The 24973-nt window shown below is 35.6% G+C and overlaps 3 protein-coding genes and 1 long non-coding RNA gene across 4 annotated transcripts; 1 reads left to right on the forward strand and 3 right to left on the reverse strand.

Moving 5' to 3' along the window:
• Window positions 1-10017: 10017 nt before the first annotated feature.
• Window positions 10018-10838, reverse strand: LOC130511828 (uncharacterized). The gene is made up of 2 exons (XR_008945345.1): window positions 10545-10838; window positions 10018-10353 (listed from the first exon to the last, which is right to left on the reverse strand). It is a non-coding gene; the product is annotated as an uncharacterized LOC130511828 (long non-coding RNA).
• A 172-nt stretch (window positions 10839-11010) lies between these two features.
• LOC108854210 (uncharacterized) lies at window positions 11011-14965 on the forward strand. The gene is made up of 9 exons (XM_018627719.2): window positions 11011-11246; window positions 11417-11620; window positions 11768-11890; window positions 12068-12108; window positions 12185-12257; window positions 12350-14101; window positions 14181-14312; window positions 14402-14475; window positions 14548-14965. The coding sequence occupies exons 1-9, from the start codon at window positions 11166-11168 to the stop codon at window positions 14732-14734; spliced, it is 2667 nt and encodes an 888-aa protein (XP_018483221.1). The 5' UTR covers window positions 11011-11165; the 3' UTR covers window positions 14735-14965.
• A 163-nt stretch (window positions 14966-15128) lies between these two features.
• LOC108854209 (DNA repair endonuclease UVH1) lies at window positions 15129-19050 on the reverse strand. The gene is made up of 9 exons (XM_018627718.2): window positions 18102-19050; window positions 17802-18025; window positions 17634-17719; window positions 17340-17489; window positions 16526-17260; window positions 16279-16389; window positions 15927-16187; window positions 15594-15817; window positions 15129-15499 (listed from the first exon to the last, which is right to left on the reverse strand). The coding sequence occupies exons 1-9, from the start codon at window positions 18965-18967 to the stop codon at window positions 15289-15291; spliced, it is 2868 nt and encodes a 955-aa protein (XP_018483220.2). The 5' UTR covers window positions 18968-19050; the 3' UTR covers window positions 15129-15288.
• Window positions 19051-20565: 1515 nt separating this feature from the next.
• Window positions 20566-22275, reverse strand: LOC108849873 (pentatricopeptide repeat-containing protein At5g41170, mitochondrial). The gene is given in 2 exon segments (XM_018623487.2): window positions 20566-22057; window positions 22060-22275. Coding segments are annotated over 2 exon segments (1185 nt in total). The 5' UTR covers window positions 22147-22275; the 3' UTR covers window positions 20566-20959.
• Between the last annotated feature and the right edge of the window lie 2698 nt (window positions 22276-24973).

Genomic DNA, 24973 nt, shown 5'->3' on the forward strand with positions numbered 1-24973 from the left:
GAAGAGGCTGCATTTCATGTTTCAGATTGAAATGTTTCGGAATCTGAATCTTTGGTAAATTCGTGGAAACTTATTACAACTCTGTTTTTTTTGAAAATTTCATTTTGGAAACTCAATGAAAACCTGCATGTCCTCTTTAAAAACTTGTGATTCTTTTTTGGATAAGTGAAGAAATTTTTTTAAAACAAATTTTGTAACGTATACTTTTATTTTGAGTTAATCTACATAATATTTAAGTTTTGGATATCTGCTACTTAGAAATTTTAATATGATTTTGATGTTTAACTATTATGTATTTTATTTTCGTATACTTAACATAATTTTTTATTTGTTGATTTATATTCTTAGATAGGCTAGATAGAAAAAAACAATATAATAAATGTTTCCAAAACGTGTTTATTCCTTAAAAAAAATCACATTTTCACTTTCGAAACATTTCATTTCCACATTTCCACGTATCCATTTCCGATTCCATTCAGTTATGCTTAGTTAAAAATTTATTCAGTCAAATGGATTTATTAAAATTTAGTCTAACAATGTTTTATGTTAATTGTTTTGTGAAATTTCTAGCATCCTATAGATGTGCTTAATATTAGCCATAGTATTGGCCTAATATTAAAGTTCACAAAGCCAATGATTTGTACTTAGAGATCTTTGCAGATCATATGAAATAATACATTAAAAATAACAATACATATGAAAAACTGACGACGATTGCCACAACTCTGCTTTTAACCGTGCAAAAAACATGGAAAAGGAAAAAAATTCTTATGCTAAGCTGAGTAATTCCATTCTTCGCCTGTATGCATAGCACGCTTAAAATAATCTTACACAACAAACAACTTTCTTTCTTTTTTTTTGTTAGCAATAAAAAGACATATGTAATTCCATTTTTCATTTTTTGAACATACTTCGTGAGTTGGCTCAGAAAATAGAGGTAATGGTGCTTCACGTGGGCACATTGGCTTGTCGGCTGTCGCTCATGTGAGCATTGCTTTTTTTTTCTTTTCTGTAACTCATTTTCTCATGTGAGCATTACTTGGTATGCTTGTAATCATTTCACAGCTTTGCTTTTTCTTCTACTGAATATATTTCTCACTGCGAATCATTAGATCGAATTGTTGGTAAGATTATGATATTATAGCAAAAAGCTTTTGGCGGGAAAGAAAATACAGTAGGGTAGTTTCTTCTAAAATCTTAATGTCATTAATATAAGAGCATCTCCAAGAGCAACCTTATAACCTCAAATATAAGGTTTTGTGTGCTCCAAAGAGAAACCTCAAAACCTCAAATTATAAGGTTTTGTACAGTGAAACTTTATATTCGAGGTTTCACTGTACAAAACTTTATATTTGAGGTTTCATATTTTTTTAGTCCTTATACTTGTATATCTTTTAAAATATCTTGATAACTTTCTTGTTTATCATTTTAGTCCATACAGTTTTGTATCTTTATATATTTTTTATATATGTTCTTATAAATTTAATTTATACATATAAATTTAACTAAATATACAAATGTTTAAATAAAAAACAAAGCATAATATTTTATAATATTAAACAAATATTATACAATACAATATTACATCAAACAACTTAATACAAAATACAACTGAATAAAAATGCATAAAATAAAAGTACATAAACCAAATAAATATTACAATTATTATCTAGCTAATTATATTATTCAAGGGCAAGAATATAATATGGGTTATTATCTAGCTGATGGGATTTATCCGAAGTGGTCAACTATTGTTCAAACTATAAGTGATCCCCAAAGTCCAAAGAAAAAAATGTTTGCAACAAGACAAGAAGCATGTCGAAAAGATGTTGAACGCGCATTTGGTGTTCTGCAATCCAAGTTTGCTATCATCAAAGGGCCATGTCGTTTTTGGAAGAAAGAAGTATTGCATGATATAATGACCACTTGCATTATAATGCATAACATGATAATTGAAGACGAGCGAGACATCAACGCACCAATTAGAGATGCAAGAGCGGCGCCAGTGCTACAAGTTGAAATGGAAAACGAAAATATTCGGTTTCAACAATTTTTAGCTCGTAATCTACAAATAAAAAATAAAGAAGCTCATTTATCGCTTAGAAATGCGCTAATTGACCATATATGGAAACATTATGGAAATAATAACAATAATGAATAATAATGTATTTTAAGTCTTTTATTTATATGTAATTTGCTGTTAGAATGTTATATTTATTAATAAATATTGTTTATAATATTTTTGTTGTATGATTTTAGTTGTTATAAAAGTTTTATGCTTCTTTTTGATTCTTATCTAAAATAAGGACTACAATGTAAAAATATAAAACTTTTAAGGTTTTTTTTAAGGTTCACCATTTGAGAAGGTCACCCACAAACCTCAAATATAAGGTTCAGCAAACCTCAAATATAAGGTTGCTCTTGGAGATGCTCTAACTGCAAAACACACGCAACCAAGAACTTGATCGGCAGAACAATATCATAAGTATAAGAGTTATATTTTATATTACCCGATCAACAATTAAGAAAACATTTAGATTAACATCATCCAAAACTTCATATTAAAAGTTTACTTTTAAAAAAAATTTGAAACGAAAATTTTAACAAACTTTTTTAAAAATAAAAATTAATTTTATATTTATTTAAAAATTAATTTTAAAATTCTAGTTTTGAAAAGGTTCTATTTTCAAAAATTAATTTTAAAATTATATTTTTGAAAAAGTTTATTTTTCAAAAGTTAATTTTAAAATTTTATTTTTTGAAAAAGTTATATTTTTCAAAAATTAATTTTTAAAAAAATATTTTCACTAATTTAGTATGATAATTTTATATATAAATCATTTACTGCTCAATAAACATTTTATTAATTATATTAATGAGAGCATAATTTATCTGTAATCTACTACTACTATAACATACTACTACTGCTTTGCCATCATCTCTATTAATCCAGGTCTAAGTGGTATATACCTTTTCTGTTTCATAAAAAAATATTAGTTTGATATTTTTTACACACATTAAAAATAATTAAAATGTATTTAAATTTTATTAGTGCGTATATTCAACCAATAGTATTTGAGATAAATGATATTATTTATAAAATTAATATATTTGTCATTAATATTAAATTTAAAATTGTATTGTAATTCTAGAATGACAATTTTTGTAACAAAAAAAAAATATATTAAAATGATACTTAGTATAAAACTGAGATAGTAGTAGTCAAATAGTTCCGCTTGGAGTAGTAGTCAAATAGTTCCGTTTGTTCAGGAGTGGCATTTATATGGCGCCCTGTTCGGAAACTCGCTAGGCGCTACGCGTGCGGCACGTACGGGCCTAGCGATTTATCAAAAAAGCGGAAAAAAATTGGGGAATACGCGGGGCGTAATTTTTAATGAATTATTTAATTTTAAATATACAAAAATCACAAATACCAAATTCAATAATATATTATAGTTATTATTTCATTATTCACATTATTGTTATTAGTGTTAAAGAGAAATCTAAGGAAAAAAAAACTCATTTTTACAATTTCTCTATCACCCAATTTTTCAAAGTACATCAATTTCGACAAGTTTCTTATATTTTTCCTTGACTTTAAATTACAAAGAACCAGATTCTCTTAAAATCCAGCTTTTACATCAAAAAGTTAATATTTTTTTTAGTTTCTCAAACGGTGGAAATGAATAAAGTCAGATTTCAAAGGAAGGAGGTGTTTCTTTCTTTTCGGATTCTCATTTAAGCAAGTCAAAGTCAAAATCATAAGATAAGAAGAAGATCTTGGCTATGTTGTCGGAGGTGAATCAGGGATTCAGGTGATTTACCGGAGCCCACATTTGTTCTTAATGTTTTAAGGAACTCTACTCCTCTCACTTCTCTCTATTCAACAACCACTATGAAACTGTTTTTCTCTCACGGTGGTGGTGCCGTCAGCCACCTCAACTGCATTTAATGATAAATGTAATCAAATGGGTTTAGATGATTCTCTGCTTTTTCTCCTAGTCAAGAACAGAGCATCTTGAGGCTACATAGACCAAAGTTCATGAGGCTACATTGATGAAACCAAGCCACCGACAATAACACTCCGACCGTATTTTGAGTAGTTGCTTGTTTTTCTTTCTTGAATCTGCTTCAATAAAGGTTAGCAACAGATGGTCGAGCTTGATTAACAGGGATTTAGTTTCAATTCACTGGATTCGAGAAAAAGCAATTGCAATTTCTCTTGTCTTTGTCGAGAAAGAAAGATAAAGAACATGTATAAACGCATAATAACCGATTTCTGGACCACGCGATTTTCACCTTTCAACGGCGCGTAATGTTAAAATACGCTCACGACTGTCATAACTCGGTCCGGCGTATAAGACAACCGTATTGGATCAACTCGCTACGGTAAGCAGACGCATCACGTATACGCGGACGATTACGCGGTCAGGCGGCCGCGTTTTCGAACAGGGATATGGCGTAACATATACATTCATCGTAATCACAAGAGGGTTTGCGCTCTGTAAAGCAAATGAAACTGTCACTTTCATTCCCACATGCTGAAAGTGAGAAAGGAGTGAAAAAGATAATTATTTGCTGAATTATACTTATCTTGTTTCTCCAGCCATCAACTAAAAGTGAAGATTATCTTCATATATGTTTGAAGCAATTTGTAACTGATTTGGTACTTGTGTCGAGGTTATAGACATTTTTTGTGATTTAGACGTGATAGACGTTCTCTGTCCATTATCCATTAGTTTTGAAAGGCTTGATGTATTGTTTTTTTTTTATTTGGGAAAGCTTGCAATCGATAGTTTTTCGTCCATCCATAAATTTTGTTTTGGTAATCACGTGATAGTTAGATAAAGAATAGATTACCTTTTTGAAATGCATATCCCACGATCTCGAACCGGATAAAATAAATTGTTTTATAAATCCAACATGTATGATCGATGTAATAGAGATTATATAGTTGCACACAAGAAAAGAAATTATATAATAAATGAAAATGAAAATGACTACATAATCTCATGTTGGTGGTTGAATGCCATAGGCCTCTTAGCCAGTCACTCGGCTTCTGATCTGGCACATACAGATTTGAAATATAGAAGAACTAATATATATGGACTGCTGGGTCAAAAAAGACAGGTGCCAAATGTTGGCAAAAAAAAAGAAGACAGGTGGTAGTAATATTTGTTAAGAATTTTAAGATGTAACCTACTTAATACTTATAGAAGAGTAGAATTATATATGTCTAATCTAAATATAGAATTGCATGCAGTTGGTGTGATTAGTGCTTACTAAAATTCAAAACGGATGTAGTTGGTGTGATCAATGCAATCAATATAGATATGATTGGTCATTGGTACGATTAATTATTACGCTAAAATAGTGCAATCAAGATGTTAATAACATAGTTAAATTGATATCTTATATTCCATTATTCCATAATAATATAAGATATTTTGGATAAAGCACACAAATTAAAAAAAATACTATCTTAAAAATAATATCACTAATAATATAAATCTAATATAAATTAATCAATTATAAAAATAATGTAGTAAAATATTTCTGGTTAAACAACTTTTAATAAAATTCAAATTATTTTTAAAATAGCAGAACATTTTATACTTCAGAATATCAAATCTTTACTAAAGCATCTTACATTATGGAATAAATGGAATATACGATATCAATTTTTCATTTAAATAGTTAAATGCCAAGATCGATATTTTATTGTTTCAAGAGAACATCTATGTATCTATCTATATTATTAAAGTTAAAGTAAAAAAATAAAAATGTTTGGAATAAGGATAGTAGATTAAATGAAAATATTTAGAAACATAGATAGTAGATTAAATATTTTTTTTTATTTGTACATTTAGTCTTTAAATTTATAATAAATTAATTACTTCTTTTGTATTTCTTTCTTATTTGCAGATTTTGCCACTTCATTTAAAATAAAATATTAAAATTAATTAATTATAATGAGAAATAAATAAATGCACTTAATTTATTAATATAGATGTTTTCGGATCTGAAAAAGAAATATACTCAGTTATACTTGATTGATTTGAAATCACAATTTTCCAAAAATAATTACATGTAAAAACTAATCTACTGTGATTCTCTACAAATCTAACATTCCAATTTAGATTTTTATTCGTTTTTATATAAAATAATCTAACCCAATTCCTTAAAAATTGACATATTATTTTTATATAAAATAAAGTGAACTGGAATATTTTTTTTGTGCAATTTATGGTTGTTTTTTCTTTGCGGTGAAAATAAAAACATAAACTATAATATATAGTATATATTAATTTGCTATATAGTATATATTAATTTGCTATATATACAAAATATATCATAAAATTTAATAATAGTGCATAGAAAATTTCTGTAAAATAAATAATTTTGAAAAAATAAACAAAAAAGCAATAGGTTAATATATGAATTAACTCAAAAATATGACTAAATTGTTTAAGGCATATAACTTTGTAAAACTATTACTAAAATTTTTACGGCTCATAAAATTTCACCGACGCTTCTGTTACACAATATAGTGATTAAATATTTTACTTAATTAGTAAAAACTGGAACCATTAGATTGTAATTTTTGAAATGTTTATATATATCATAAAAATAAAGATCCGTCCAATCATGCGGGTTATGATCTAGTGTCTTATTAAACACGCACATTCTAAAACAACATATATATTGTTTAACCAAAACAAGTCAGCTCTATTGGTAAAATACCTTTTCGTTTACCAAATAAAAAACAGCATATTGTATATGTTCATTTTGTTAAGACTGTACTTAATATCGGATAATTTCATACAGTAGTAAGCATTAGCATAAGATTTCTAAGCGGTTATAAAACAAATTAATAACGTGTCTTAGAGATATACCAAATACTGATATTTTACCATTGAAAATTATATTTATAGGAGTGGACACCTATCAAATACTATCACAATGTTTAGTATTGTGATTTGTTTCGTATTTTATGGATAACTAATTTTTTTATTTACTTTACTTCAAAAAATATAGATATTCAGTTTCAAGATATCGCCGGAAAATTTACAGATATTTGCGAATATGTACGGATATTTCATCCATTTTGTCCAATATAAGTAAATCTAAAAATTAATATAAGATTGTTTTCAAAAAATATTTTTTACATAATATAAAATAGAAAGTAAAGATAAAAAATTAGTGAAACTATATGTTCCAAAAATTTTAAAAGTTAATTCAATTTTCTTATAAAACAGAAAATGTTTAAAAATTAAAGATTTTATAAATATTTTATCTTACTTTCTTAATTTAATAATTAATTTTGTAAATAAAATTAACAAAACTACATGTTAACTAATAATTATAAAAAATATACATTTAAAATTATATATTTAATTGTAGATATAAACCTATTTGTTTAAAAGTCAGAGTGGATCAAATATCTGAATTTAAAATTTTTAGTATTTTGATTTGCTTCGTTTGTAACGGATATTTTGTTTTAATATTTGATTTGCTTTAAAGATCTATATATATATCCAAATTTTTCGAATGAAATCGAATCAAATTTAACGAATAAAATGCCGAGTTCTACATATCTCCTCATGAAAACTATCAAAGAAGTGTTACAAACTTAGAAGTGTATAATATTTACTTGTTTCACAGATTTGGTTATATTATTTGTGTGTTTATTGCTTGGATTAATGCCTTGTAGAACCTTAACACAAATCTAACATTTATGGCACACAGATAGGAAAAGGAGAAAATGTGGTGTCATGCTGAGTAAACAAACATAGGTGTTTAATCAAAAAAAAAAAAGAGGTAGGTGTCAGATTAAAACAGGTAGACCTTTACGAGCAGTTAGGTATTTGACGGTTGGGGCTGCTTATGTGACTTCATTTATGATTTATTTTGTTATAACTTCGATTTTCAGTATATATTGCTTCTACTATACAATTTCGATTCTAAAAAGGTGATATTAACTTACAAACCTACAAGAATAGAGAAAATTGAAAAGACATATCCATTACACAAGCAGAGAGAGAAGAGAGAGAGGAGAGAGAAAGTAGATCGAGTGTAAATCGAGTGTTGATACCGGCGGTTGGTCGGCGTGCGAGCGTCCGTGCCACCGCCGGTGTCCGTTTCCTTCCAGTTAAAACCAGCAGCCTTTTGTCTTCTCTCCATCTCTTCCGACTTCCGCCTTGTCCGATCTCTGGTTAGCCTCCAATCGTGGTGGGTCTTCCGTGGAGTAACGACGCGGTGACGGGAATGATGGCGGTGAAGATGTCTATAGATCGGGTTCCTCTTCCGGGAGACGGAGGCTCTCACAGCTCCGTCGCCGCCGGCCTTTTGTTTCCGAGACGGGGAAGCTTCTTTAGTTCCGCCGCCTTCTGCTCTAGCTTCCGAAGGGTGAAGACTTCCACAGCCTTGCGTCGCCGGCGTTTAGTCCCTAGATCTTTTTAGGGTTTAGTTTCTTTTATCTCTTTTATTTCTGCGTTTTTTTGCCGTGGTTTGTGTTCTAGTCGGAGGAGTTTGAGTCTCTCCGACGGTAAGGATGGTGTTGCATGCGAAACCTTCTCTTGGGTGCTTGCGGTAAATGAGGACGGATGAGATTTCGCTATGGCGATTGAATCTCTCCACCTATGGTTACCCTAGGTTGAAGGGGTTCGTGATGTTGGTGTGTGAGCTTTGGAGATCCGGTTTGGTTCCGGTGAAATGAGGGCTGCTTTCTCCGGTGTCAGCGAGAAGCGGTGGTGGTGTGATGGTGCGTGCGACTCGTGTATCTTCGATCTGCGCGGCGGCCATAGACACGAGGATACCCTAGCTGCTAGGGTTTTGGGTATTTGGGTTTTGGGCTATAGGCCCATTTCGAATCATTAACTGGCCCAGATGTGTTCGGGCCTTTTAATGTGTTTGTATTGTGGTTGGGCTTTGGGCCTTTTTCAATATAAAAAACTTGATGGAAAAAAAAAACTTACAAACCTACAAAAAAGTTATGTACTGCGAACGAACTATGGTGTAGCACAGTAGCACTGAGATATTTTATTTAGCATTAGTGACTTATATTTTTTTTTGTAAATCAAAAGAGTTAAATCCGGATCTATTAAAGACACAGACCTAATCCCCGGATGGAGATACAGCCTACGGATAAACTCTATTCTGGACATTCAAATGAGCTGAAAGTAATAGCCCATATCCGTGTGACCGGTGCGGTTTGAACCCGGATTCGCCGTATTAGATTTTTAATTTCTTTAAGCGCCACTAGGCCACCACCACCGGTTAAGAAAAGATCTCTAAATCTTCAAGAACCTAATCTATTGCTGGTCTTGTAAAGCCTTGTATTCCAAACTTTGATGATTGAACCAGTAACAAAGGCAGAGGTTGACAGTGGGAATTGAACCCACGTCCTTTCGGTTAGTGACTTATATTACGTATAAACTATTCTACTAGTTGACAGAAAAAAAACTATCCTACTAGAATGCTAGAACGTCTTCGAGGTAGACCAACCTCCAAAACACCCACGGTGAAATCTGATAAGGTTCGTACTTCCTGGAGATGTCCATCTCTGAATTGCATTAAAAATCATCTTTTTATTTGTTTGTTCTTTTTTTTTTTTTTTTTTTTTTGATATCTCTGGTGTCTGGGCAGCCACTTTCCCAAATATCCCCCGAAGGGGTCCAGCGCCCCAGCAGTAAGGATGTTAAATCGCTGTGGCCGGGTTTCGAAGCTGGGTGGCGGGCACCTCAGCCGAGGTTCCATTACCACCAGGCTACGAAGCCCGGTTTATTTGTTTGTTCTTTTCAGTAATTGTTGTTATTTTGAATTAGTTGTTGTGTTAGCTGACAAGAAAAATACAGCTGCTTATATACCCCACAAGTATTGGAATGTACAGGGAAAGACAAAATAATAACTATAATGTCTTCATGTCACACAGCTTATGAAAATTCGCATGTTCCATGTAAAATGATGGTTTTAAATGTGACTACCGACTATAAAGTCTATAACCCATTCTTGTAATAAAACCTAAGGTAATAAATATAAAAATTAAATACTGATTAATCAAAACGTTTTTAAAATGATGATCAAGTAAAACTTAATAATTGTACTGAGATATACATTAATAAAGTTGACCCCTAGAAAAGTTGACTATTTCTTTTTTTTTAGAAAAGATAACCGTTGCCTATTTTATTGTTTACCATCACCGGGACAAACGCCGCATGCATATATTTAAGAATCTGACTGTATCACCCCTACAAACACAACTTACAAAATAGATACTCACCTAGTCAATGATGGGTAAACACGTCATTACATTGCTTATTAGTCACTGTTCCCTCCACCCAATACATGCAGCTTTAGAAAAAATAAAATATCATTTTAGATTAATAAACTAATTTCCACCACTAATGGGAAAAAGAATTGTGGTTCCGACCGTTTCAGTAGAGTGTAAGAGTAATTATTTTAATCGATAATATAAAAAAATCTCTTTCTTTTTTTCCCAAATCTGTCGGTACAATATTTTATACATTAAAATAAATACTTACTTGGGAAACAAAAGCTTGACTGGTATAATTAGAAAACTATGATCTTGTAATGACAATGGCTGAAATATTAAGAGAGAAAATGGTCAAATACTGACATAAAAGGGAAATCAAGTTAAAGGAAAATGAACTACAAATATTATACAAGTTGAATAAATAATACACTAGTAATTTCTGATTATTTTTCTTGTTTTTTGAAAGAATTTTTTTTTGAAAGGTTTTTTCAAACACATTAAAAAAATCTACAAAACCTATTAATATAGTGTGCTAGAAAAAAACAGAATCGGTAGGTAACCCTGAGCCAATGTTTTTCAATAAATCCTAAAATTAATCAAGCAATTGACGTTAACTGTTAAGCTAATAAGTGTTTAGTATAGTAATAATAAAGTAAAATAAAAAGGAGGAGTAGATCCACTATTTTCCATTATCTTTGTCCCATTTATAAAAAAAACAAATCCCACAGGTGGAGCAAAACTCGCTCTCGTCTGGCAGCAGATCCTCTTTGCTCTCTCTGCATTGGACTGGAAACTCGCTGTTTCTTCTTTCTTCTGACTCATCAGCGAGAATGCCTTGACTGAGCTCCGGTAAGGAAGGATCACGGCGATCGAGAATATTGAGAAGAAGATGTTTAAGTCAGGGAGATGGAGGAGCGAGAAGAACAAGATCATCAAAATCGTCTTCAAGCTTCAGTTTCATGCCACTCAGGTTCCTCTCGGTGTTCTTTTTTGTTTTTTTTTCTTTTTCTCTCCACAAAACATAAATTGTCTGGGAAAAATGAATTTTTTGAAAAGTGAATCTGACATCTGATTTGACCAAAGTATGAACAGTGGATTTTTTTTTTTTTTACTTTTCTTTGATTTGTTGTTTGTTGTCAGGTGAGTGAGTTGAAGGGAGAAGGATTAACGATCTCTCTTGTTCCCGGAGATGTTGGGAAACCGACGGGAAAGACAGAGAAAGCGATGGTGCTCGACGGTTACTGCCGTTGGGAGTCTCCGGTTTACGAGACGGTTAAGTTTGTTCAAGATGTCAAGACAGGGAAATTTAATCAGAGAATCTATCATCTTATTCTTTCAACCACGGTGAGACTTGAGAGGACAGTACTTTGTTATTCATTAAGTGGAAACTGATTTTTTTTTTTTTTTCATTTCTTTTAAGAGAGTCTTATTATTTTTTTTTTTTGTAACACAAGAGTCTTATTTTAGCTTCTCTTTTGTTGTTGTTGGCAGGGATCTACAAAGTCTGGTTTGGTGGGAGAGACTTCCATTGATTTTTCTGATTACATTGATGCAATTAAAACTTGCAACGTTTCTTTTCCTCTCCCCAATTCAATTTCAAAAGCATTGTTACACGTTAGCTCTCTCTCTCTTTCTTGCATTAATGTTTGTCATGAGAGACACTAGAGTGTTTGCATTTCAAAACAAAAATTCACAAGATTCTTGCTTCTTTGTCTTTTGAAAAATATATTTTTCTTTTTGATCTGTGATACTAAGCTTCGAACTTGTGTCTTTTTTTTTCTTCATTATTAGGTATCAATACAAAGGCAGCTAGAAAATGTGGATCTGCAAAGGTACAATAAACTCCACCCTCAACTCTTTTTTGGTCTTTTCAGAGTGTTCATATTTTTCTTTGTTCATTTTCTGCAGAGTGGTGAAAGAAAATGATAGCTTGGTGAAAAGCTCAAGGAGCATTGAAAGCCACAAAAGTGATTCACAGGAGGTACTAACTTTATCTTCTTCCTAGTTCCTTCCAGCCACGATCCAAATCAAGTCGTTGGTGCATCATTAATTTTATAGAATTTGTCTTTATAGGAAGGACCATTAGGTAAATCTTCCCGGATTGCTGAACTAAGACGTCGAGCATCCATCGAATCAGACAGTACGCTCTCAAGCTTTGACAGTGTCTCCGAAGTGGACACACTGGGAGAACTCGGAAGCAGAGGAGATCTCATTCACCAAAACCAACCAACTATGCATCATCACCATTCGGTTACAAACGTGTATCAAGAAGAGCCTCATCTATCAGAATCCGAGTGGTCAGGCAGCTCTGATCAAGGAATCAGCACCGACGACTCCACGAATAGTTCTAACGATACCATTCCACCTAGAGACACAACACGGACTACTACATCAGATAATGAGGTGGATAAGCTTAAAGCCGAGCTCGTTGCTTTGGCAAGGCGAGCTGATTTTTCGGAACTAGAGCTGCAGAGCCTAAGGAAACAAATCGTTAAAGAGACCAAAAGAAGTCAAGATCTACTGAGAGAAGTGACTAGCCTGAAGCAGGAAAGAGATTCACTCAAGGCAAATTCTGAGAGTAATAAAGTGAAAAACAAGTTGCAGTGCGAAGGAAAAGACCCGCAAGCTCTTCTAGAAGAGCTTGATTACGAGAAGGATCTGAATCTCAGTCTAAGGATACAGCTGGAGAAGACGCAAGAGTCAAACACCGAGTTGATCCTTGCCGTGCAAGATCTAGAAGCAATGTTACGTAAAAGAGCAGGTGAAGAGCCAAGGAGAAGGTCGTGCACAAGCGAGACGGATGAAGATGAGGATCAAAAGGCGTTGGACGAGATCGTGAAGGGACACATGGATGCGAAAGAGGCACACGTCCTTGAGCGGAGGATCACTGACCTTTACAATGAGATAGAGATCCATAAACGAGACAAAGACGATTTGGAGATACAGGTGGAGCAGCTTGCTCTGGACTACGAGATACTTAAGCAGGAGAACCACGAGATGTCGTACAGGCTAGAGCAAAGTCAAGTGCATGAACAGCTGAAGATGCAGTATGAGTGTTCGTCTTCTCCTGTAAACGTGAACGAGCTAGAGAGTCAAATAGAGAGGCTAGAAGATAAGCTGAAGAAGCAGTCGGAGGATTTGTCAAAGTCTCTGTGCCGCATTGAAGAACTTGAAACGCAGATGGAAGAAGAGGTGGAGAAACAGGCTCAGATCTTTGAAGCAGATATTGAAGCTGTCACACGTGCTAAAGTGGAGCAAGAGAAGAGAGCTATCGAAGCGGAAGAGGCCTTGAGGAAGTCGAGGTGGAAGAACGCTAGTGTAGCCGGGAAAATACAGGATGAGTTCAAGAGAATCTCCGAGCAGATGTCTTTTGCTTTGGCAGCAAACGAGAAGATGACTAAGAAAGCGATGAGAGAATCACGTGACCTGCGCGTGCAGAAGCGTCAGCTAGAAGAGCTTCTCATGAACTCTGAGGATGAACTCCGAGCGAATAAAGTAGAGCATGAAGCAAAGCTCAACGAGATGGAGAGAATGTTGGAAGGACTTGTGGAGAAATCCAGAAATCTAGAGAGCGAGAAGAGGAAACAAGAAGATGCCAATGCAGATTTAACACAGGAGATCACAAGGCTTAAGGATGAGATTGAGATCTTGAGAGTTGAGCTATCAAGCACGATTGCAGAGATGAAGAAAGGATCAGAGTGTTTGGCAGAGGAGTTGCAGCTTATCAAAGATGAAAAAGAAGCAGTCGTTACCCTTTTGGAATCAGAAGTAGAAACTGCAAGAGGGAAATGTGATGATCTAAAGGAAAGAATAATAGTGCTCGAGGTATGGCATCTAACACTAGAACAGTCATTACTTGCTGAATATTTTGATGTTGATGCCAAATAAAAAAATTGTGATCCAGGAACACATCAGACTAAAGGAAAATGCTGTAGAAGACTCTTCAAAGATGTTCATCGAAAAGGAAAAGGAATTGAATAGCCAAATCGAGAAATTGGAGACTGAACTCAACAAACTAAGTCTGAATAGCCTAGAGGTAAAGAGAACTAACCTTTTAAAATAATTAAAATTGCATTCCTACTACTTTAATCAAACAGTAGAACATAACTCTGGTTTTATAAACAGACTGGTGAATGTCTGCATGGTCCAGAAGCAGCTATTGCTTTGCAAAATAGAGAAGTACTGTCATCGACCAAGAGGTATGTTCATGAACCAAATACAAACCAGAGAAACTACCGATCATTTCTGATTGTTGATTGTCTTTTCCACAGTGATGATCTTAAAGACTTGGTAAGTGAAGTAGCATCGCTAAAAGAGCAAAATGAAGTGATGGAAATGGAGTTGAAGGAGATGCAAGAGAGGTATTCAGATATAAGTGTAAGATTTGCAGAAGTTGAAGGTGAGAGACAACGACTTGTCATGACTGTACGTAATCTTAAGAATGCCAAGAGGAGTTAGAAACCCATATTCTCACGACCATAAGAACATTGTACAAATTTCTTTCCTTTTCAATATATAAATTTACTTTTCCTGATTTTGTTTCATATTTATATATAGTATAAATTTTGTTGTTTGAGTGAAAGAAAAATGAGTTTTGAATTTTGACTTCTTTTTCTTTTGGTGTATTTATATAATGATGACGCGTTGTATAATATTTCAAATGTATTCAATCCCAATCCAAAGGACTAATGTTTGGGCTCTATATACAAATGACAGTAAATACTTGAAGCAAGCAACTAGTATCTCCATACTTCAACAAAAATGTTCGTCTCTTTTTCATCATTACTTCTAAGCAGACTTAAATATTGTAAGCGATTTTATGTTTTTTTCACTAGATTTTCATCTTTTAAAATCAGAATCATCTTTTAAAATCAGAATATGCTCAATAATGTAAGTGTTACAACAGAACAATAATCAATGGATATTATTCTAGTCTACAACAAATGAACAAGAAATAACTAAGCAGCTTTGTGTGATCGAGCTTCTAAAATTAATGTAATGTTACCTTTTCTTTAAAGCAAAGTTGGATACTTGGCGTCAAGAAACTCTCTGAGACTCTTAGCAACTTTCTGACCACCCATGACTTCTGCTAATTCCTCCACAGGCAAAGACGCGAGCTCAGATAAGCTCTTACATTTCTCCATTATCGATCTGTAATTAGCGTCTGAAACTCCAGGAAGCCTTCTAAGAAACTCTACTGCTGATGTGTTATAGTTCTCGGCTCTGTCCACATGATTAATCATTTTACCAAATGTAAATCAAAAACTGCTTTTTCTTTTTTCTTTGCAGTTTTGAAAAGATAGTTTTATGTTGTTACCTGATGTCATTTTCTATGATACCCTCTTCTGAAGGCACACCAACTCTTATTGCCCGGGTTTCATCGGGCTCGTCTTGGTTTGATTTTAAGGTGGTGAAGATCTCAGCGGTCGCATGGAGACTTCGAGACCATAATATCCGTAACCGAGGAAAATGCAGAACCAGCAATGATAGTTTTGATATGATGTTATATGGTGTCACATCATCTGATATATCATTCGCAGACTGCAAAAGGGAAAAAATAAACAGTCCAAACTCAATGGAGAATAGATCAAACAATGCTAAGGATTGAAGAAAATGCTAAACGTTTGACCATGGAATGTGAGAGGGTAACCTGAAAGGAGAAGCTTTTGTCTTGAGAGAACTCGATGAGAAGAACGGGTATTCTGTAATACCGGGACATCATTTCGACTTGGTGGAACAAACGACCTGAGGTGAAGCTTTGAAAGAGATCTTGAATGCTCTTTCTCTCCACGCATATTGAAGGAGATAGGATATAGTCGCCGACCTCTAGTGTAACAGGTATTATCTTCATGCCTTTCTGGTGAAGAACATTTGGTAGGCTACTCATGAACTCCCTCATATCAACTATTACCTGTTGAAGAAAAAAGCCACTAAATTTCTTGAGTAAAAGGTTTCCCAAATCGGGTTAGTCTTAGAGATCAGATAAGTGCTGAGATATGAACCTGTGTTTCTTTTTCAATTTCCTTTCTTCCACCTGCTTTTCGGGTTAATGAGTTTTGAGTACTTGAAGCTGGATACTCTGTAGATGAGTTCGACCCCATGCAAAGCCCATCCTGATTCCAAGTCATAGCATACAATGGATAAGGAGAAAGCAGGAAAGTGCAAACAAGAGTACAACGTAAATCCCGGTTTAGAGTTTCATCTACTTGGTCTGTTTCATTCTAACTTGTTGAGATTTGAGATATAAACCTGATCAACGGGAATCATCATAGAAGACTTCTGCCTAATCAATGATTCAAAGGCTCCATTTTCGCGGCGTATGCTTGCTTCGAACTTCTGCACTTCTGTAGACTCATCATAGAAAAGAAAATAAACTTTCAGCTTTTTCAGAGGGTTCTCTGCTTTGTACACCTCAATTTCTCTGACGAAACTCATGTCAGGGTGGTAGACAATGATCACAGACGGTTTCAAGACATCTAGTATAGGCTGATCGCTTTCTAAGGCATAAAAATGCACAGGCGGTAGCTTCTTAGCACCGTTTGGGGGAACATCACTGTCTTCTCGAGGGTCTGATGTGCTCGCTTCACTAACCTTTTCTTCATTTTCTGAGCCTGTTACTACTATTTCAGGTTCACTGTTCGTCTTTTTCTTACTGCAACTTCTTATGGATCTCCGAAGATTTGATGACTCCTTCTTAGCCTTTCCTTTGGTACTGGAAGCCTTATCAACTTGAGCCTCTGGATTATTATTTTCAGAAGCAGTCGTCTTCCCAAGCTTACGGATAGAGGATGCAGCAGCCATAAGAGCCTCATGCTCTTGTCTGCAAACACTGCTACCCTCCGAGCTCTGTATTGTAGTCACAGGAACTACTCCATCAAGAATCCCGAAACCCTTGGGAGTCTTTTGTTTCTTCTTTTGAGGTGTCTGCACATTGCGGATCTCAATTTTGCTCAGCAGGTACATTTCCCACTCTTCTCGCATTACCTACACAAGTATTCTTCTCAGTTGTCAATGCATGACGTAAAATTAAACAAACTCTAGTTATCTGACTAAGTGAGTAAACCTTATGTGGATTGTTTGTGATGCAATCTTCAAGCTGCATGCAGGAACGTTCATCTTTGCAAGCCACAAGAACCATTCCATTGTTGTCACTATTGTCTTCCTCAGAGAGAGTCTGTTTTTCTCTTTCTTCTTGTGTCTCTAATAAAATCTCCTGTATCAATCATGGACACACCATTAAGTAGCGTGGCAGCCAAATCAAAGGAAAAAATACTGTCACTAGCTGAACCAAATTCCACCATCAAATCAATACTAACAGAGAAACGGCACCAAAACTGAAACTCACTCAGACACTCACACGTAAGACTTTCCATTTGGGTGCCTCTTCCAGAACTTCTTCAATAACAACTCCAGAATCCCCATTCTTAGCCGTTGCACCACCAACTGATTAATGTCAATTCATTATTAGCAAAATAATTATAAAACTACAAACAACATGAGAGAGTGTCACCAATTTATCATTTACCTGCATCTACAGAGGCACTATCACCCTTTAACTTTCTCTTTTTACCACTTGTATTCTTAACATGTTCTTTCGACTTAACCTCACTTGCCTTGATAAGCCGGTACACTCGTTTCTTAGCAAAATCAAATATTTTATAACTCGACTCTGCAAACAACCAAACAGATCGATAGCTCTCCGCCACCCTGAGCGTATCCAAAAACTTGAGAAAACTCACAGCATCATACCTACAACAAAAAAAGGCAGTTAGAAACTGCAGAACACCCAAAAATTGAAGCTACGATCCATCCGTTTCGAAATTACCTAACAAGATAATCAAGCAACTTCCTCAAAGTCTTCAAATCAGAAACAAGCTGCTTGGTTCTCTTCCCAAGAGTATGCCAAATGGGATCAAGCTGCCTCCTCACAATCTCATCAAATGACTTGAACAAACCACTCTCCACAGTCAAATCATCCACATCCACCTTATTCGTCTTCCTCATCTCCTTGAGACACGCGTCCATCACTTCAACGATAGCTTTCTGTATCCCCACCATGTGATTCGACATGGATACTCTTATATCAACAACCTCAGGCGGCTCCCTCTCGAGCTCCTGGGAGACGTCCAGCTGAAACCTGGGCCACAGGTGGAGCCGGCGGAGGAAGAGAGCGCGCATGGTCCGCTCCGTCTTGGCGAAGCCGGAGACCATGGCCTGCGGTCTATCGGAGAAGGCGCGGACGTAGGCGGAGGCGTTTAGGGATTTGACGATCCGGACGATGAAGGCCTCGGTGGAGGTCTCGGAGAGGGAGTGAGCGTTGAGGACGAAGATTCCGGCGAGGGAGGAGAGTGGGATGCGCTGGGTGAGGAGATCGACGATTAGGATCCGCGGCGTGATGAAGAAAGGGTTGCCGGAGGAGTAGAGGGAGTGGCGGTGGTTCGCCGGGAGGTCGGAGGTGATCTCCGTCGGGGGAGGGGAATCGAGGGAGGAGATTTGGTGGAGGATTCTTGATTTGAGGGATTGGGAGGCGGGGGAGAGGAGGAGGAGTAAGGTTCCTTGTGGCGGGGAGTGGAGGATGAGGAGAGAAGCGATTAGCTTAGAGAGGGAGAGGCCGGAAGAGAGGATTACTAGTCCGCCGTTGGAGTCTTCGAGAAGGTCTGATATGATCTGTTGATGAAATTTCAGCGCCATCGAAGACGAAGAACGACGCAAGTCGGCGGTAACGACTTTTGACGCCGATAGAAAAGCTTTATTACGATAGATTACGTTCAAACTGATAAAAGGATAAATCTATACGATTTGGTTATCTGGTCCAACTGGTCTGGTTCTAATCTTATTATCTCAATTTATTCTAACCGGTTGGTTGGTTTATCGGTTTACTAAACATTAGATTCTTCGGAATTGATCATTTTTTCTTAGCAATCATCGTTTTGGGTTCACGGTGAATATCTAGTTTGCGAACTATCCTTTTTATATTTTTCCTGTTACATTTTATTATCAGAGCTATTGATTCTTGATTAATGATCTCCAAATGGATAAACGCTTACAAATTATGTTTATTAAACCGATAAACCGACCAAACCGTTAGCATAAATTGAGATAATAAGATTAGAACCAGACCAGTTGGACCAGATAACCAATCGTATAGATTTATCCGGTATCACAAACCTAATAACGTCGTCTTTTAAGTAACTCGAGCATCAAAAATTCCTAGACCGGAATATCAGGTCCTGCGCTCGAATCTTTTTTTTTTCCCCAAATTGAAATTTATATATATAAGATGGGCCAAGTCCAGTTACAAGTTCAAGAACAAGACCCTCAAACCCAAGCAACACGAACCCAAAAAACAATCCAATACCGAACCAACATCGGTTTACACAAACCAGAAGAAAACCGGTCTGCTTCATCGAGTCGACACGTCGGGGAGACCGGACATGTGTAATGATCAGCACTGTCCGTACGCCACACGTCGCTTTCGTCTCAACCCGACCGACACCGCCTGAAACCGCCACTGGAGCTTCCTTCCCACACCTCTCGTTCCGTCTGAGCTCAGGATACCGACAAGCCTCCGACGGGACCAACCTTTTTCTTCTTCGCTTCATCTTCGTTCCAGAGAGCCTCATCGATCCAATCGAGAGCTCATCCGCCTAAACAAGTCGACACACCTCAAGCGCAAGAAGTCGAGAACCGAAGAACCACTTACAAGCCACTAAAAATATCCGAAAAGATCCAAAGAACCGGATCCGCTAAAACCGGCAGCGCAAGACTGAAGAAGCCTTTGCCCTCCGGTGACTAAACCGACGATGGTGTAGCTGACGAAGCCTCCACCTCCCGGGAACAAAAGCCGACCTCGACGAAACTGTACGAGCCTCCGTCTCTCGGAGCAAGACACTAACTAAATAAAAACCAAAAAGCTTCCCCTCGTCGATCCTCAACACGACCGCACCATTACTCCAAAGTCAGAGCCGCTTCCGGTGACTGATCCAGAGCTCAGGCAAGGCGGAGGGAGAGGAGACGTGAAGAAAGCTGGGAACCAAAGCTTTTGCGGTTGCTCAAGGGGCTCCGGTGACGGCACGCACGCTCACGCGCCGGCCGCTCGCCGGACCCAGACTAGATATGCTTTTCTCTCTGCTTTTCTTTCTCTGCTTTTCTCTCGTTTCTTACGAATGTTTTTCCTGCACTCGAATCTTCAAAACATATTATTTTAAAAGATTTTATTCTTTGTTTTCTCATTTTTCCCGACAAAGCAATAAGAGAAGATATATTTGTTTTGAGAGAGACTTCTTGAATTACAAGGTTACAAAAGAATACATATGAGAGAAATCAATCCATATATTGATATATGTATGCACTTACCTAAACTACGTACACTATTCCTCTCTCACCGGATGTATAAACAATCTCACAGCTTCATCAAATCCTCGCTGCTTCACTAATTAGTTACGTGTATTAGCCTATCTGAGGCATCTCCTTGGAACCAGAATCAAAGATACAAATGTGACATTATCAGGAATTAACTCAGGCTGTGTATCATCACCCTACACACATATAGCCAACATGTGCTTATGAAAGATGCATCATAGTTAGTTAGAAACTGTAACTGCGCCATCATTTTTATGTGAGTAGAAGAAGCAATCATCAGAAGACACTCCTCAATACTATGATCAATTCACCTGTGACTATTCACCTATATTTGTAAAACCCATCTTCTTTCATTTTTCTGAACAACACATGAGCTTCAAGCTTAAAACCTTCCCTAAACAACGCTGATATCATTGTACTGTATGTTACAACGTTAGGCTTCATCCCTTTGGACGGGAGGCTACAAAACAAATCAACAGCGTCTTTGAGTTTACCAGCTCTGCACATCCCTTGAATGATGATTGTATACGTAATAATATTAACATCAATCGCTCTCTTTTGTATATCCTCAAATATCAACAACGCTTTATCCAGCTTCCCGTTCAAACATAGTCCATGTAACAAAACGTTGTAGGTCCTAATACTGGGAGACACCCCACGAGAGACCATGAAAACATGAGGAGCTACAGAGATACGAATCATCTCGCTGTACAGCTCTCTAGCCTCCAGAAGCTTCCTTTCTTTCACAAACCCATCGATCAACGCATTGAAAGCGATTACATCAGGGTTGATTCTCCTCCTCATCATATCAACATCGTTGAGTAACCTAACAGCATCACTCAACCTGCTGGAGTTACAAAGACCGTTCACGAGAGATGTGTAGGTGACGGCATCAGGTCTAACCCCATCGTTCTCCATCCGGTTTAACATGTCCATCGCGTTATCCACAAGTCCGTTTCTGCAAAGAGACTCGATGAGCGTGGTGTACATCACAACGCCGGGTTCGATTCCCATCTGATTAACGATATACATGGCGTCTTCGGGTCTGTTCCTGAATCCACTGACGAGAGATGTGAACGTGATGATGTCGGGGCTAAATCCGAGTTTCATCATCCTCCCGAGAAAAGACGAAGCGAGATGAGGCCGAGAGGATCGGGAGAGGCAGTTCATGACGAGATTGCAAGTGTAGAGATCGTGCGGAATCCCTAACGTCTCCAGGTGGTTGCAGAGAGCGATGACGAGATCAAATCTCTTGGAGTTGGAAATAGCGGTTAGTAGCTTGGTGAAATCGACGGTGGATGGAAGGGGATGGGACTCGAGCATGCGAGTGAAGAGATCCAGAGCTTCGTTGAAGTGGAGACTGTTTCTCAGAATCGCTCGGTAATCGCGGAAAGCACGAAACCAGAGAGAGAGAGAGAGAGGCTCAAAAGGCGGCTAAAGTAAAAGGTGGTTCCCGAATCAACTTTCTCCATACGATGTCGATGAAGATGAAGAAACCTCGTCGCCATTAAACGCAACCAAGTCGATTCGATCGTTCCTCTCTTCAGAATCGTCGGTGGAGCTTCGATTCTGGATCCCTTGGAAGTAGGGGTGGACAAAAATAAATGGAACCCAAGTGACTTATGAAATATCTAAAATAGATATTTTCTCTAAATCTCCCTAAGTCCAAACAACGTAGTTTTTTTTTTTTTTAAATTACATGAACCTGTGAACAAAGACACATTTGTTGTAAGACCGAGCAACCAGACCACTTGCAATTTCCTTAATTAGAATGAATATTAATATTTTTTTTAGAACAACATTTCATTGAATTTAAATAGTATATGGCCAATACAAATATTGTAACAACCAAGGAGGAGATAAAAAGCTAATAACATCTTCATGCTCATCTAGGATACGTCTGGAAAGTGCATCCGCTGCCGTATTTCTTTCCCGATTAATTGAGCTCAAAGAACATTCCGTTAAGAGAGACATCCAATGTCTGATATCATGAATAATATTGCCAATCTGAGCATGTTGAAGTACCACTTAATTAACAATCCTGTCCAATTCCATACAGTCACCTTCAAACCAGACATTACGCCAACCCTTTATCCATACTTGTTGCATCGCACATAAGAATCCTAATGTTTCACCTTGTAAAGGGGTTAAAACATTATCAATTCGAGTCATTCCAGCCCTCATAAGCACACCATTTGCATCCCGTAGAATCCAACCAATCCCAGCACATCTATCATTACTGCGAAAGCTGCAATCAAAATTACACTTCATCCAGCCTAAAGGAGGAGGTTCCCACATAGTAGATTTAGGACGAGGAGTAGGAGTAGACTTTTTTGCTAATGTAGAGTGTATTCCATTCTGCATTTGCCTCCGAGCTCTATAAATATCCTCCATTGGATGTACATTCCTTTTTGCAAACAGAAACTCGTTTCTTGATTTCCAAATATACCAAAGCACCCAAAAGGATAATTTTGCAATCAAATGCAGAGTATCCTCTTGATGCATGAACTCAAATAAGGCCGAGATATTTTCTTCAAGATCCTGAGACTGAGAATGAAATAGAGGTAATCCAGAACATCTCCAAGTCGCTTGAGCATGAGGGCAAAGAAAAAGAACATGATTAATTGTCTTTTCCTCTGCGCAGCATCTCTGACAAGTTGGATCTGTATTAATTCCACGAGAACAAAGTTCTTAAGTTTGTGTCAAAAAATTAAAATATTTATTAGCCATTCATCGGATTTAACAAAAAAACAAACATGATCAAAGAAATTCAACATTTACCGTGGAACATCTTTATTCCGGTTTCTGAAATTTACAACCATGAAATGTAACTGAATCAACAATTAGAGGAGATATAAGCAAATGATTCGAAGGAGAAATATGAGGATTTACCAGAAGAGATGAAAAATGCATAAAAATCAGCATGTGAATATGTTTTAATTTAACTGTGTAATCGTGGGATGGGAGGCCAAAATTAGGTTGACTTCGGTTTAGTGGTTATATATATAGCTTCCGTCTTTTTAATGCCCATATAGGTTTAGTTATAACTTCCGTAATCAAAAATAATAGGTTTAGTAGTTATACTAATATGCAGATATAAGTAGTTACTAGATTTTGATCCGCGCTTAAAAGCACGGGTTTTTAAATTATAAACAAAATTGGATATGAATTAGTATATTAGTTTTGATACATATTATATGTTATAAAATTGTATTATATTGAATAAAAAATTTTGTTTAAAATTATATAATTTATGAATTAGTTTACTTGAGATTTTGTACGTTCACGTTTATGTAACTCTCTCTTAGGCATGAAATTTTTGTTCAGATCCAAAAAATAAACTGAAACTGGCACAAAATAGATCAGATCTGGGATCATGGAAAAGTACCTATTGGATTTTTTTGACCTGTGAGTCTAAAATACCAATTTTTGTGTATACATATATTTGGGGATTTGAGATATATTTTCATTATACACATATTTTTGTAAGTTTTGGGTTCGTGTTTTCGGTTATAGTTTAAGGCTTCAAATAAAATTTAATTTTTAAAAATATATATTTCGGGTATTCCTATAAAAAATGGATTTTTTTTGGTTCATCGAGTAAGAATTAGGGTAAAATTTTGGGTTTTAAATATTTAAATATTTTTAGATATTTGTTTGATTTTTGAGTGTTTTTGTGTTTCGAATTTTACGGGAGTGTTTTGAGTCTTTTTAGGTCCTACATACCTGAATCGATCTGGACATATAATGTACTTATATTACATTTCCGGATCCAAAAGGAACCGATCTGAATCCGAACCAATTTTTTTTCAAATACCTAGTTATATTCAAATGTCGAGAAAATGTATCCAAATATCAAGGATGCAAAGAACTCGAACCTGAAAAAAATGATTTATACCTGATTCGGATATCTGAATGTCCAAATTTATTGTTTTATTAAATTTTATGTGCGTTTCATTAGAGTTAAACTTGTTGGGTTGGTGAGAATTAATGTTTACCTTGAAAAAATTTGGTATAGATTTATAAGTTTTATTTTTGTTAAACAGAAAAAGCAAAAAAAAAGAGATTTATAGGATTTATAATAAATTTTAAATTATACTAAACCAAAAATTATTATTATAAGTAATTTTTTATAAAAAATATATATATATAATTTTATTTTAACAAATGGTTTACCAAAATGTTTTTATCTGATTTTGTAAATATTTTGAACTATATAAATATAGAAATTAATTTAACGTAATAGTATCACGATTGTTATTTTTTATGTCTGGTTATCTATATAACATCGGCAAGATACGTCGGCAATATGTATCTTGCATACTATTAACTTGT

Source organism: Raphanus sativus, chromosome 4, assembly GCF_000801105.2.
Source record: "Raphanus sativus cultivar WK10039 chromosome 4, ASM80110v3, whole genome shotgun sequence".
NCBI classification, from domain to species: domain Eukaryota; kingdom Viridiplantae; phylum Streptophyta; class Magnoliopsida; order Brassicales; family Brassicaceae; genus Raphanus; species Raphanus sativus.